The sequence below is a fragment of the Oryzias latipes genome, chromosome 23 (assembly GCF_053564925.1).
Source record: "Oryzias latipes strain Hd-rR chromosome 23, Olatipes_Hd-rR_3.1".
Lineage (NCBI taxonomy): Eukaryota > Metazoa > Chordata > Actinopteri > Beloniformes > Adrianichthyidae > Oryzias > Oryzias latipes.
Window position 1 is genome coordinate 22,844,910 of NC_136259.1, and position 14,040 is coordinate 22,858,949.

General features: G+C 42.2%; 1 protein-coding gene across 3 annotated transcripts in view; it reads left to right on the plus strand.

The window, feature by feature from the left end:
- Positions 1–14,040, plus strand: part of LOC101163941 (uncharacterized) — an 89,786-nt gene that overhangs the window by 9,546 nt on the left and 66,200 nt on the right. The window contains exons 1-2 of one of the 3 annotated variants that reach the window (XM_023952499.2): positions 30–1,514; positions 6,354–6,419. In XM_023952499.2, coding sequence (XP_023808267.1) covers positions 1,365–1,514; positions 6,354–6,419 — 216 coding nt within the window. In that variant the 5' untranslated portion in view covers positions 30–1,364. Of the gene's footprint in view, positions 1–29; positions 1,515–5,919; positions 6,420–14,040 lie in introns of those variants that run through there. The other 2 variants (XM_023952500.2, XM_078941804.1) reach the window with 2 other exon arrangements.

The window sequence follows — 14,040 nt, forward strand, 5'->3', positions numbered from 1 at the left end:
GCTCTCTTGCCTCACACCAAGAAGGCCCCCGGTTCAAGTGCCGGGTGGGTGACCTGGAACAGAACAACATTGGGGTACCTTTCTGTGTGGAATTTGCATGTTCTCTCCGTGCATGCGTGTGTTTTCTCCGGGGACTCCGGCTTCCTCCCACCATCCAAAAACATGCTTCATAGGTTAATTGGTTACTCTAACTTGCCCCTAGGTGTGAATGTGAGGTGCATGGGTGTAGGATTTGTGGTCCTGTGACAAACTGGTGACCTGTCCAGAAGTGGCCGGTATAGGCTCTGGCAGCCCCGTGACCCCGAAAGAGACAAAGCAGGTTTAGAAGACGAATGACTGAATTTAATTACTTTTGCTTAAAGATCATCATAATTGATACTTGGTGAATCTTTAACTTCCCTTTTATGTACAATCAAAAACAGGGAAGAAGTCAAATGTGTACAGCACATTTTCTGGTCGTTTCTTAGTAACCAGAAGTGAGGCGTCTGGATTTAAGCACTGCTGAGCCCCCGCCAGGCTGAACACAGCGATCCCAGACTCATTGGTTTATGAGAGAAGACGTAACAGAGAGGTCAGATTATCCTGACACGCTTCAGTATTTCACAAGTTGTGCTGGGGTGGCATTCCAGTTCATGTAAATGTTGCTGTCATTTTCAAGCAGCGCTAAAACAAATGTGAGCAGCTTAGTCCGTACATGACAAAGCAACTCCTGTGTTTGGTCTGTCGCCATGGTAAACCCTCTGCCCTTCTTCTCCACTTGTTAATGTTACACCAAGGACATATTTACGAAGCTTTTCCTGCGCATTTGAAGGAGAGCACCAAGACACACTCTCAGTAATGAGCTTTGATCGCAGATGCAGATAGGGGCCTGCTCAGAGCGTGCACGCACGGCCCAGATTTGAGGAATTGATAGAGTCCATTGTTTCCTGGGAGCTTGCCACTTTTTGCCTTCTAATGTGATTAAGGCCAGAGTTCTGCTGCTGTCCAGCCACCCACCACCCGATCTGTGGTGTCTGACAGCCGTCCTTCTGTCCAGCTGGTCTTCATTTCTGATATTAGTTTAAAGGTTTGGATTGTTGTTTGTGACAAATTAACATGAAGTTAGTTCAAATTATGTTTCAATAGTAGTTATAGAAACTGATTTTATATTTTTTGTGAAACAGTCCTGTTTGAAAAAGCTGCTTTGACTAAGTTAGTTTATAATTAACAGCTGTGGGCTGCACTTTTCTTTCTTTTTCCTTTTTACCTCCCACGGAGAGAAACTCCTCTGCTCCTGTCTGCAAGGTGAACTACAAGCTGCAAGGCTTGTTGTTTATACTTAGAGAAGTAAAATGACGGGTCTATAAATCTAGAGCATTTTGAAAATGTCGCCTGCCGGAAAGAAAGGTACTCTGGAACATCGTTGGGGGAACAAACCTTCCAGAAATATTGGATTTGTGCGTCCTCTGAGGCCTCCAGTTCAACCCAGGTTCCCTGTTGTCTGTCCGGAGTCTGTGCTCCACAGGCCGCATAAGGTGAGTTCACACACCTTGCTACCACTAAATCCACAGTTCAGTAGAGATGGGTATCCAAACTAAGTACAACATTGGTACCCGTACGGATGTATGCGGTGCTACCTGTACCATATAAGAAACCAACGCACAGTGTTGCTTCATTGCAGAGATTATGCTCAAAGATTGCCTGCGGTGAAATCCACAAAGTGGGATTATAGACGTTTTAATGCTGTAAACCACCTAACTACACACATTTTACACTTCTATTCAGACGGACATTAGCATTTTCACACTTTTCTCTCTTGTTTAAACTCTCTAAGTTAAAAACCTTTATATAAAAATATGTTCAGTACTACAGAATGAAAACAAAGATTTGATCACAATTGAAGATTAGTGTAAATGTGGCAAACTAAACGCATATTGGACAGGAGAAAAATTGGCGTTTTCTTTTCCTTTTTTTAAAGAACTGGTTTGTGCACCACTTACGTTGTTTCAAAAGTACAGATTCTGCACCAGATAAAATTCAAACGGTACCTATCCCTACAGCCTGCTTCCTCGACCGCCCACTACTCTGAAATCCCAAAAGAAAGACACATCAAACTTTGCTGAATGAGCCCCATGCGGAGAACAGGAGAGGGAAGATCCGTAAGACTCTGAGCATCTGTCCACCTCTCTGACACTAACGAATGTTAAGTAGGTTAGCCACTGGTGTGCCAGTGTCCCACAGGCCATTGTGGCTGCTGGTGGCAGCAGAGCTGTGCTTTTGTCAGGGTGCGCCAGCCCCCCATGAGATGTCTAAAATGGCTCGGCTGCTGCACACAACCACGGCACCAACCATCACCATATTGATCCTCCTTGCTTGCAGATTAAAGCATAAAAGGAGCTCTGTCCTATCAGCAGGGGCCCTCACTGACTCCTAGAGCTCATTTCAGGGTCACAGAGTCCTTGTAGCCCCCTGACCCAAACCTCAACGTGAGCACACTGAAGCTGAGGACGAGGCCGGACAGAAACCTTTACAGGGATGAACCCCGTTAAACAGGATTGGTCGGATGCTCACATTCATGGCTCATTATAGCTGACCCCCAGCTTTCTCTCTCAATCTGCTCCTTCCCTTCTAAGCCTCTGGCAGTAACCTGGCCAAAGCCATGCTGAGGTGGTCCCCTGCGTCTTTTGTTTGCACTGATAACTAAGACTTTAACTTGATTGTGTTCTGAACTGGATCTCCTCATCTGCTGTGCAAAGGCTGCTTTGTCCCAGTGGTGTGCTTTTAGGGTTTTCTCCATGGTCTTTCTTTTGATCGTTTCCTGACAGATCCGGTACCTGACCTCAGGGGATCTTTACAGTCATCAGCTGCTCAAAGAGTTGAGTTTCATCTGCAGAAATATAGGTCAAAACAAAAAGATTAAAAAAAGAATTGTTGAGAACAATATTGCAAAGAGAATCCCTCCCTACTAAATTTGTAATCAAGATTTAAAAAAGTATGCTAAACTCAATTATAATCCCAAAATGATAACCTATAGTGTTTCCTGGCTTCCTATTTATGAAATCCCTGTATGTTTTCTTTCCAAAAGTAAAAAAATCCTGCAGAAAAAACTGGGATCTAAGATTTGTAAGTACGTTATTTGTATGCTAAACAAAGAAATTTGATTTTTAAATTAACAAAATCTAACAAAATCTAAACTCAGCAGTTGGATTGCTGTTTAAGCTTTAGTCACATGCACCCTTGTATGGATGCTGTAAGTCTTTGGGTTCACCGGCCCGTGGAGGGTCATAGAGAAGGCTGGCCGGTTCAAAGGGGCATCTTAAGAAGTGTCAAGGTTTTTTCGGAGGTTCCCTTAAATTTTTTGAAAATGGAACATATCGTTGTCGTACATGTGGTGACAACATCACCTACGGGTGTTGCTGTCGTTCAGCGGCCTTATGCTGAACTACAGTTGTAAGTAAAACCTTTATCACAACTCCCCTAATGGGTGGACGCAAGTTGTCTGCAGGGTAAAAATGGGTAAACCTGTACAGGGCATGCAGTTAGCACCGATTATAACGTCAATGAGCACCCTTAATTAGTGTTCACTATGTCCTGTCACTTGCAGAATGCCTGTAGCAAAAATATGTACTAACATTTTCACTCTACGGGCTAACCAAGTGGTCTACATACAACCTTGATAATTCCTGGGTGGCCACCTGTGTGTCCCGTACAGGTTTACCCAATTTTTTTCATTCGAAGACAGCCCAGATCCACCTGTAAGGGCATGTTGTAGAGAAGACTGTTATTTTTTCATTTTGTTGACCTCAATCTTCTTCAGAATAAAAGACCAGGGCACAACAGTCGGGGCGGCCGTGATGCAGTGGGTGGGCTGTTGACCTCTGATCAGAGGATTGCGGGTTCAATTCCCACCTTGCCCGCCCACTAAACCCACCTTGCCTCTGGTGGTAGGCTGGCGCCAGTGTTCGGCAGCGGAGCAGCCATCAGTATGTGAATGTGTGTGTGAATGGGACTGTGACTGTTAAGCCCTTTGGGCCTACGAAGAAGGTGGAAAAGCACTATATGCCAATTACCATTTACGCCATTTTACAGTGATATGTGACTAAGGCATCAAGCAGTTTGTGAAGGTTTTTTATGTGCCTCATTATGAAAACAAAAAAATCCTACTTTACCTTTTTTGACTTCATTATACTGTATGATTTCTGTATTATCCAAAATAAGAACACAATTCGAAAAACTTTAAAAACCCAACATGGACTTGCTTGGCCATGAAAGTTTATTCAACTCAGATCCAACAGTTGATCAATACTATTGTTGGGTACTGAAATTTTATGGAATTTTAACTTGTAATTTTATGTTTAGGATATAATCCTCACAATTGATTAAAGTTAAAAATAACCTCTATTTCCAGCCCCCGTGGAAGCATTTGTGTAGTCATAGTTTGGGCTGCACACTCCCGTCATTAAAGCTTGATTAAATGCCTATCAATGCGCGTTGACTCACAGACGGGGTGTAATGAGGTGAAACAGACTTAATAAAACATACCGTGTGGCGCTCGGGAGAAAAGGAAGGAGTCCCCTGAGAAAGGCGGACAGATGGCTGCAGGAATCACCGCACAGGACAAAGTGGAGTGGATCAGGCAAAGAGCAGCCACCACTTTGGTGATTAGTTCTAAATTGGTAATTTGATCTGCCCACTTCCACCTACTCATTATTGATAAGGGTGACCATATTTGAGCAAATTTCCCCCTACTGGTTCACTCTGACAGCGCAGGGTTTTCTGCCCGCCCCCACAGTGTGGCTGATGGTGACGGGGAGAGCCTCAAGGTGGGTGGGGCTGGGGGTGGGGGGGGTCTGCGCTGTCAGCACAAGAAGAGTGGAAATCCCATCTGCCAGGAATCTCACTAATCTCATCTTCTGAATCGTACAGAGAAGAGAGAAGCAGCAATCACTTTAGACAGACTTTACACGGGGTTATGGGATGTTCTTCTCATGGGTCAAATGATGACTTCAAATGGAAAATTGAGTTACTGACGGCTGAAAATTCAAACGTGCTAACAGGTGCTAAACGTCATTAGCTTAAGTGTTTTATACACTGTATGCTAAACAGAACTGAGAATACAGCGATTTATTTACACTTTGAAGTTTAAAACATCTTTATTCCTTCAAAGTTTATATTTAAACCATATATTTTACATATCTAGTATAAGACTCCAAATATAAAGTCATTGTCTTGCTCCAACATGGCAACCTCCCTATCAGCAGCGGTGTAACATTAGTCAACAGGTTTACACACATTTTTAGATTTTGGAATGGACTTTTTTTTTCCATTTTGATGTTTATGCCATGTCAACAAGCACTCTCTACAAACCATATAGATGCTAATTTATGTGTTTATGTCGTTGAATATAATATTCTTAACTTTAAATTTACACTCCTGATTGAATATTTCTGCCATATAATTGCCTCTTCTTTGTTCTTTTTCATTTCAAATGGTCTTCTCCACATTTGAGTGGCAAGCATGACCCAACCCCCAACCACTCAGCCTCTCCTGTCAGAAAATGTACTTGATTTTGCATTCAGCATAATTAGTGACATTATGGTTACAGGGCGGCGAGCGCCCACAATTCACGGAGGAACTGGTTGTTGTTCGCTGAAGTTCATTATTGGGCAGCAATTAAGGTTTCTATTAGGGATGAAGAGCTTTCTGCATCTCTGGAATAATGTGTATAATCATACATGATGTTCTTTGTTTTGCACAAAAGCTACGGTCTAATTAAAGCCTCCAGACAAAAGCAATGAGGTGGCCAGACCCGACGCTGCCCTCTAGCCTCTCAGTGCGGGACTGAAGGAGTTTGAGAGTGGCACAAACTGGCAGGCAGCTCCCATCGGCACACTCCATAGGAAAGCAGAATGCACAGGTCCATTGTCTCCCACTTTGCAGACCCCTCTTGGCCCCTGTCGGCTGCTCCGCTGCGGGGTTACCGCCCGTGAAAGACCTGCTCTCCTGCTCCCCGCAGTGGATCCACTCCAGCTGAGTTGGACTTTCTGGAGGCTGCCAAGAGCTGCAAAGAGAGATAGATGAGCTGATAGGGTTCTCCGTCTGACCTGCGCTCCCGTGATTGATGAGTTAACACACAGCATCCATCCGGAGGTCAAACACTTACACCCCAACCATAAGACCGCCACACTGCTGTGACTAGCATTCCGACATTTAGCAGATGTGGAAGGTGCAGCATAGACTGAGTCCTTGGTTTCTGCTGAAGGAGCTTAAGGCAGTGACAGAAGCATCATGTTTGTTCACCCATCCCTGCCTTCATGAAGTCCATGAGTTTCCTAGTTTGTGAAAGACGGAACATCTTTTCTTTCTTTCTACAGGAACCCATGTACGTGACTTTTGTCAGCAAAGCCGTGCTGTGGGACAGAGAGCTCCACCACACCTCTGTGAGTGCCCGCCGCTACATCTGATGGTTATGAATAAAACTAAAATGGCTTATGGGTGGAGCCTTTAAAAAAAAAAAAAACATCGGTTAAGTGTTTATAAAAACGTTAGACAATATGTGAAATTACTTATAACCTTCATGTTGGGATTTTTCCTTTTCTAATTCAGTCTTTCAACTCTTGCATTGACCAGCAAGTATTTAAAAAAAAGGATTGTTCTGAAATTTGTGGGGCTGCAGACTTTTACAGGGTATGAAATCCCTGCAGAACTCAACATTAAAAAAAGTCAAAAACTTTACAGTGTAATGTAACAAAGGCAATATATAAAAAAAAAAAACAACTGTCCCCTGTTTGCAACATAAATTCATTGTACTTTACCACATTTTCTTTAGACTTTATTGGAATTCCTTGCCCCGGTTTTACTGTCAAACCTGCTAAATCAAAGAATGCCTTAAATAGAATAATCCTGGCAGAGCATTTTAGAGACATGTTTTCGAAACTCTAGAGCAGTGGTCCCCTACCCCCAGGCTGCAGTCCAATACCGGTTTGTAGGACAGTTGGTACCACAGAGGGAAAAAACACGACTTACATTTTTTTCCATTTTATTTAAATTCTGATTCTGAACGAAGTTTTATTTTGGAAAACTGTTGGATTCTCTCCACCACATCCGCCTCATTCTTGATCCCATGTCAAGTCGCTGGGCCACGTGTCTTAAATCCATCCCCTGCTTTCCTAAAGCGTCTTTGCTGACTGCTATATTGAAACCCCCCAATCTAGCAAAGTTAACAAAAAAACAAATGTATTTTGAAAATTATTTTGGCAAAAAAGAGCCAGAGGGGAATATGTAGAAGAGCTGTCAACTTCAAAATAAAAGAAAGCTGCATTTAACAGACAAAATCAGGAGTCACTACTCCAAATATTGATTTATTGTTACAGTTTTTCCCACAGACCATAATTTTAACGCATATGTAGTAACCGGCTGTCTAATGTTACAAGGATGCTGCAAATAAAGTTGTTCAAATGACGGATTCATATTTGTTAATATTTAAAGAAAAAACTGATTTAGTGACTCTTTTTTTTTTTTTTTTTACTTTAATTGTCACACCTTACACCTTTCACGGTTTCGCTACTTCACAGATTTGCATCATGCATTGTGTTCTGCATTCTGATTGGCTAAAGAGTCACTCCGCTTCTTCTCTACCTGTGCGTCAATAACGTTGCAGTTTAATATGTACACGTACGTAAATCAGCTTGCCAACTTTACAACGCGTACGTGCAAATTATCTTGCAATTTCCAGTTTCTCTAAAACCCATAGAAAAAGAGTGACAACTGCCTATCACTATGCTCTTCTCCCGAACAAACACACCTGCACTGCGGGCTTCAAAAGAAGAAAACACTGCAGAGCGGAGTCAGGATGCAGCGGCTCAGTCTAAAGAGCAGTGAAATACACCTGAGTCACTATTAGACAGTACTACTGTACTTTGTATTTTTTTCAAAATCATTTTAAATTTTCTCCCGTTTAATCCAATTACTCGGGTCGCGGTGGGCGGGGCTCTCCGCAATTTGAAGCCTTTTGTTCACATCGATGATTAAAATTAATATTTGACAGTACAGTGCAGAAGTTTTGTTGAAAAAAACTTTTCTAAAGTAATTTGATTTGTGAAACAAATGCTTGAGCCTGTAAAATGGTTTGTTCTTTCTTTTCAATGTATAACAGAGAATTTAATTGTATAATTATAATTGTAAGAAAAAATAAAGGTTTCTACTTCACGGATTTTGCCTATCACGGGTTCTTTTTGGAACGTAACCCCCGCGAAAAACAAGGGTTTACTGTATAGGTTAATGGAAATTCTAGATAACATTTTAATGGTACCTACATGAATTGTAGGGTATAAATGAAGTTTAAAGCAGGCACAGATATTTTATAAGATGAAGAAAATAATAGATTTAGGTAGTTCTGGAGCTGAAGTGTTTTGATACATTAATAGGTGTCAACGGGTTAAATTGTAATCCAACATTTGTTTTTGTTTTTAAATTTCTGAAGTTTCTCAGATACAATTGTTTGAAGTTTAAGGAAAGTTGGAGCTTTAATGATGGTATAAACTGTAAAAAAGTTGCAGAACTGAAGTTCTCTAAATGACAGTTGATTGTTCATGAATTTTAAGTTTATACTGAACGCCTGACTTTTCACATGTCTAATTTCATTATGCTTTCTTTAAGTTAAACCACAGTTTCCTATCTTTATCTGCAACAAGCAGCACAAAAGACACAATCGCACACACACAAACACCTCTCTTCTTCTTTCTCTTCTCACAAGTACCCACCTCTCTCCTTTGCTGAAAGGAGCCTGGGAGTGGATGTGCCACAATTAACATTGGCGTTGCCATGGAGACGCCAGAGTTGCGTGGGCCGGCTTCCTGTCTTGGCCTCTGGTTAAACAAACAAGTGAAAGTTGGCAGACAAAGAGGCACGCTGGTTCTTCCAGCCTCATTTACATCCTCGACTGCAAGAACTGCCTTCAGCCGATGTTTCTCCACTTCTGCTGCGCTCCTGCGTTCGCTGAATAAATCTGGGGAGCATTGTACGGGGGCAGTTTTTACAGCCAGGGTGCCACTGTTCAAACAGGCGGCCTGTTGACCCAGCAGCCTGCATGTCACCTGGGACACGAGCTGCGGCGTATCGCTGCAGGTCAGAATGCACAGGTGCCCAAACAGTGTGTGACCCCACAGACTGAGGCTGCCCGACCCTGAAGCCATCCGGCTGGTAGTCCTTTCTCTGGTTTAAAAGTCACTTCCAAACTGTAATACAGTACAGAGTACCTGTTGTTCAACAGTAATCTCTTATTTTATGGCATTACTGTCTGAGAATGGCAATGGCCTACATGACTTCTGTATTACCTTTAACCCTTGTGCTGTCCTATACGGTCCAGATGACCCGATCCCTACATTGACGTGTTCTCCCTAGCATGACAAAGATGGATAAAGGTGGAGAGGATTTCATGTAATCCACGAACACCAGTGAAGATCTCAAATCATTGAAGAAAAAGGTTTAGCGCACTGTCTCGTGGGGTCTAGATGACCCCACTCCCAATGTTAAAGTGCCTTGGATAGCACAAGGGTTAAGTGTATATGAGAATTGGATTGAGTGAGTGTGATGTCACAGATAGGATTGAAGTCAATTCAGTCGCCATTTTTTACAACGGCGCCATGTTGTAACCAGTAAGCAGTGATTGGTCTGAGTCAGTCTGAGTCATCACTTCTATGGCAAACACTAGCTGTGTTTTCATCACACATATGATTAAAAAAAAACTTTATCGAAATTCTAGAGGTTTAAAAAAAATATATAAACACATCACAGTTACAGTGTTTCGATGAAATCATAAATGCAAATAAACACAGACAAACTCACGCGGTAAGTCATTCATGAAACCATTTTGGGAAATGGTGGTTGGTGATTTTACAGAGGAGCTGTGCATCCAACAGTTCCACATGACACGCTCAACTTTTGATTAACTGCGTCAGGCTATGGGCTGTGGCACAGAGCCCAAGGCAGCCATTGGTATCCGGTTGTTGGTCACGTGACTCATTTAATTGAGAAAAAGAAAAAATGGTCTTTCCATTGCAGTTTTGCGAATTATGTCAAAAACCACCTTCTCCAAGCACAAAAACGTTTTTTCAATCCAAATCTAATTTACCCAATTTAATAGTTAATGGAAAGGCAGCTACTCCTGCCAATCAGGGGTGAGCCTGTTGGAACGCCACATACCTACAACTTGAAAGCATATACTTTTATTGAGGCATCTGATTGGTCAGTTAAAAACTAGAATAACTTGCAGAAAAAAATATATGGAAAAAAATTAGGATTATCAAGAACAAGTTAAAAAGGCTATTAGATCAAAAATGTATATTCTAACAAATAGAATGACTGACTGAGAAACAGCTGTTTCTTTCTCTATAGAAGTCTGTGGGATTTTTTCTTCTTGGAACCAGCGACTACTTCCTGTTTGGAACGCCAGGGGGGAGGAGTCACTCGGTCCAGTTCTCATATAGAGTCAGTAGTAATATCTGAAGTAAAAAAATATTGTAAACTGAAAATTGATTACAAATTATTTTACATTTAAATGAAAACTGATGTTCTAAAAATAAGTCATGTGAATTTTATTTTTATTTTTTTGCTAAAAATTGGGGAAACTTTTATCTTCAGTCAGCTAAGTCCAAAACTGTCACTGACTGAAGATGGGGTAAAAAAATAATCAACACTTCAAATTTATTAAATTCAGTAGTTTGAGGGTAACATTAACCAAAATATTATTCTAAAGGGATTTAGCACAGGTCCAAAAATACTAAGCTGGAACTTTAATTATTTTTACCATCAAAAACTAACAAAAAGGAGGTTTTTGAACATCAGATAAAGAAGTTCAGCCCTGCTCAGACATCCTCCCTCGACCTTTACTTATTTTGGATGCAAAAATGATCCCAGAGAAAACCTCCTTCCAAAGACTTTGGGGAACGTTTTAATAAATGATCTTGATCTGTTCTGTGTTTGTGGTGCTTTTCTGTCCCTGCGGTTAAATCTGCATCAAAGTGGCGTCTTCGTGCTGCGTTAATCTGTGTGGCCGTTTGCGGCCGGGAAAGCCGGGTCATTGTCCAACAATCGAAAGTAAAAAAAATAAAAAAGTTGCTCTGAATGCTAAGCTGCATCTGAGCCTGACTGCTGACACGAGCTGATAATCAGATTTACTTCCCCGAATCCTCTGGACTCCACAATGCACCCCACTGTGGCGGTCCCCCGCTCTGCCTCTCGCCAGCATCCCGGCCCCGCATCCTCCCCTGCAGCAAAGCTAATTACACCCCGCAGAAACAGAAATCTCCATGATTTAAAGAGTCGCTCTTTTTCAGAGGTTTAACCTTGTTAGGCCGTGAGCCTGGCTTTCTTGTGAAGAATTCTCTGTTCCTGTGGGCTCGCGGACATAGACACACTTCTGTCTCTGCTCGTATTCATCTGCCTGTCACAGGGTTCACTCACAGGCACTGTAATTAAGCGTGTGCATGTGTGCCTGCACCACAGCTTATGCATACTAGTGTGTTTGTGTGTGTTTAGAGGTGAGGGGGCGGAGGGGGTCGAAGAAGCGCACGCAAGGCTGTCCTCCACGGGCCATCTGGGACTAACTAATAGACTTCCTACATTCATGGAGCAGCACTTGTTGTACATCTCAATCACGGAGCTGTTGACCACAAACAGGCCTGTAATGACATTAGACAGGTCTGGCTGTGTGAGGACAGCGTGTGGGCTGCCTGACGCCAGGAGGTCAGCCTGTTTCCTGGAGGGGGGTGGCAATGGTTTGGGTGTCTGCAGAAATTGCAGACCTTTCTACTGTCACTGCTGGAAGGCCTGGCTTTGCGACAGTAAGTGATAATTTGTTCTAGTTAGATAGAACTCCATTCTTTTGATAAAACATTCTTCTTCCTATTGTTATGCATTTCTGTAGTTCCATTCTTGGTGGTTTTTATTTATTAATCAAAATGTTTTAGAGCAAAACCATCTATAAATGTCTAAGCTCAGTCTCTTACTTTTCTGTCATTCCTCAATTTCCATTTTCAATCTGACTTGTAGTTTTTATAGAGCTGATCCCTAATTTTACGTGGGGGCGGGGCTTTGAGCCCATTTGCTAATGGGAAATGATTGACATCGGGTGACAGAGGTTATGATTATGTCATTTGTCATTCCTCCTCTGATGTACCAAACTTGCCATCCATCGCATCCATATATCCATCTTCTTAACCCGCTGACACCTTTCAAGGTCACGGTGTTAGCGGAACCCGGCTCTCGGCTGCTTTTGGGCGTTGGTGGGGTACACCCTGGACAAGTCACCAGTCTGACGCAGGGTACACGATAACTGTTACACAGTCACACGTGCGCACATAAAGACACTTTAGAGTAACCAATTAACATATAAAGCATGTTTTTGGACTGTGGGAAGAAGCCGGAGTGGTTAGAGAAAACCCAAACACAGAAGTGTTGCAGCCAGGATTTAAAACCAGGGTCTTCTCGCTAGAAGAACGGTGATTGATTCTTAATCCGCTCTGGAGGCTCTGAGGGTCCGAACAGGGAAGTAAACCCCAAAGGAAGATCCGCCAACGGCCCTGGGGAGGATCTCTCCTGCGTTTTCTGACTAAGGTCAGAAAGAGAGAAGTTATTGTAGGAAAGGTTCAACATAGACTAAACATAAACAGCCTTTTTTAAACTGCAAAATAAAACAAAAAGTGAACAAATGTTTGTCTGTTGGGCCGCTTAAGTGAATCGTGCTGCTGCTTTTATTTTTTTCCGTCTTCATGTTGCGTGACAGGAACACCAACATGTTAACCTTGTCAGATTTCACCGAGGAGCTTAACGGGGTGACGATGTTTCCAGACGCACTGAATACACGCCCCGATGGAGTGCTGGTAGCGCATACAGACATATTTTCTTGCCACTTTCGACAGAAGTGCTGCGCGCCCCCCGACGTCCGGACCCTGTGCGGTCCGGGCGCGGCTGCCTCTGGATCCTGGTGTCTCCGTGCTGCCCCCGCAACAAAGGGCCCCACAACGGTGGGGGACGACGTCTGCCACTCCAGCGGGGGAATCGAGTGGGAGCGACGCCGCGCCCGCCCACCACAGAGAACCTAAACGAAACCTAGCATACATTGTGCCCAGGGTGTCAAACACATGTCCATTAACCGCATGAGAATCCAAAATTATTAGCAAAGATGAATGTGTTTATAGTTGAAATAACACAGCATATGCAGTCCTGTAACTTAAAAAAAACAAAAAGAAACGTGCAGTGGTGTGATGCGGTTATCTTCACACCCCAACTTCTCGCTGTCAGGCGAGATGTTAACCACTGCACCACAGTGCAGCCCCTACTTTACGCCAGATACTTGTTTTTTATTGAGGTTCTCAGTATTTCTTCAAATTTACAAATTTTTGGGATGGAAAAACTGAACATTTTCAGGAGGAAATAATCCAAAACATCAGTGACGTTGGTCTTGTTTATTGTTTAATTTAACCAGGAAGTTGACAGAAAAACGTGTGTGACATTGTTTAAAGTGATAAATATAATTTTTATTTTTTAAAACTTTATTATTATCTGTTATGCTTTGTTGATTATAACCTCTTGTTCTAAATAAAGTTTAAAATGATGGTGTTTAAATACATGTTATTTAAATTTCATATATCTGTAAAAAGCAACGCAATTATAGCAACCAGTCGAACATAGTACATTGAATTGTAAAAATTTTGGTTTGGTCTTTTTCATTTATTGATCTTGATTCGTGAATCAAATTGGATCATCCTCCAAGTAAGGATACACAGTCCTACTACAGAGTTTATATATATATTGGTATATCTATATTTTTTTGTTGGTGGTGATTTTATGAAGGAAGGAGTGAACCTTAGTGCAGAAAAGGTTAAAATACTGCAGAATTTCCACTGCCTGGGATTGAACTCTGCTCAAAAAGATGAGAAACGTTTCCCCCCGTCTACCAGGGACCACCTTCAGAACTTTGAGCGACTATTATCTTATTCTTTTTTTTGCCTGAGCGTAGTCTTCGTTTCTTCTGCAGAAGCTGGTTTTAGTCCTACAAAG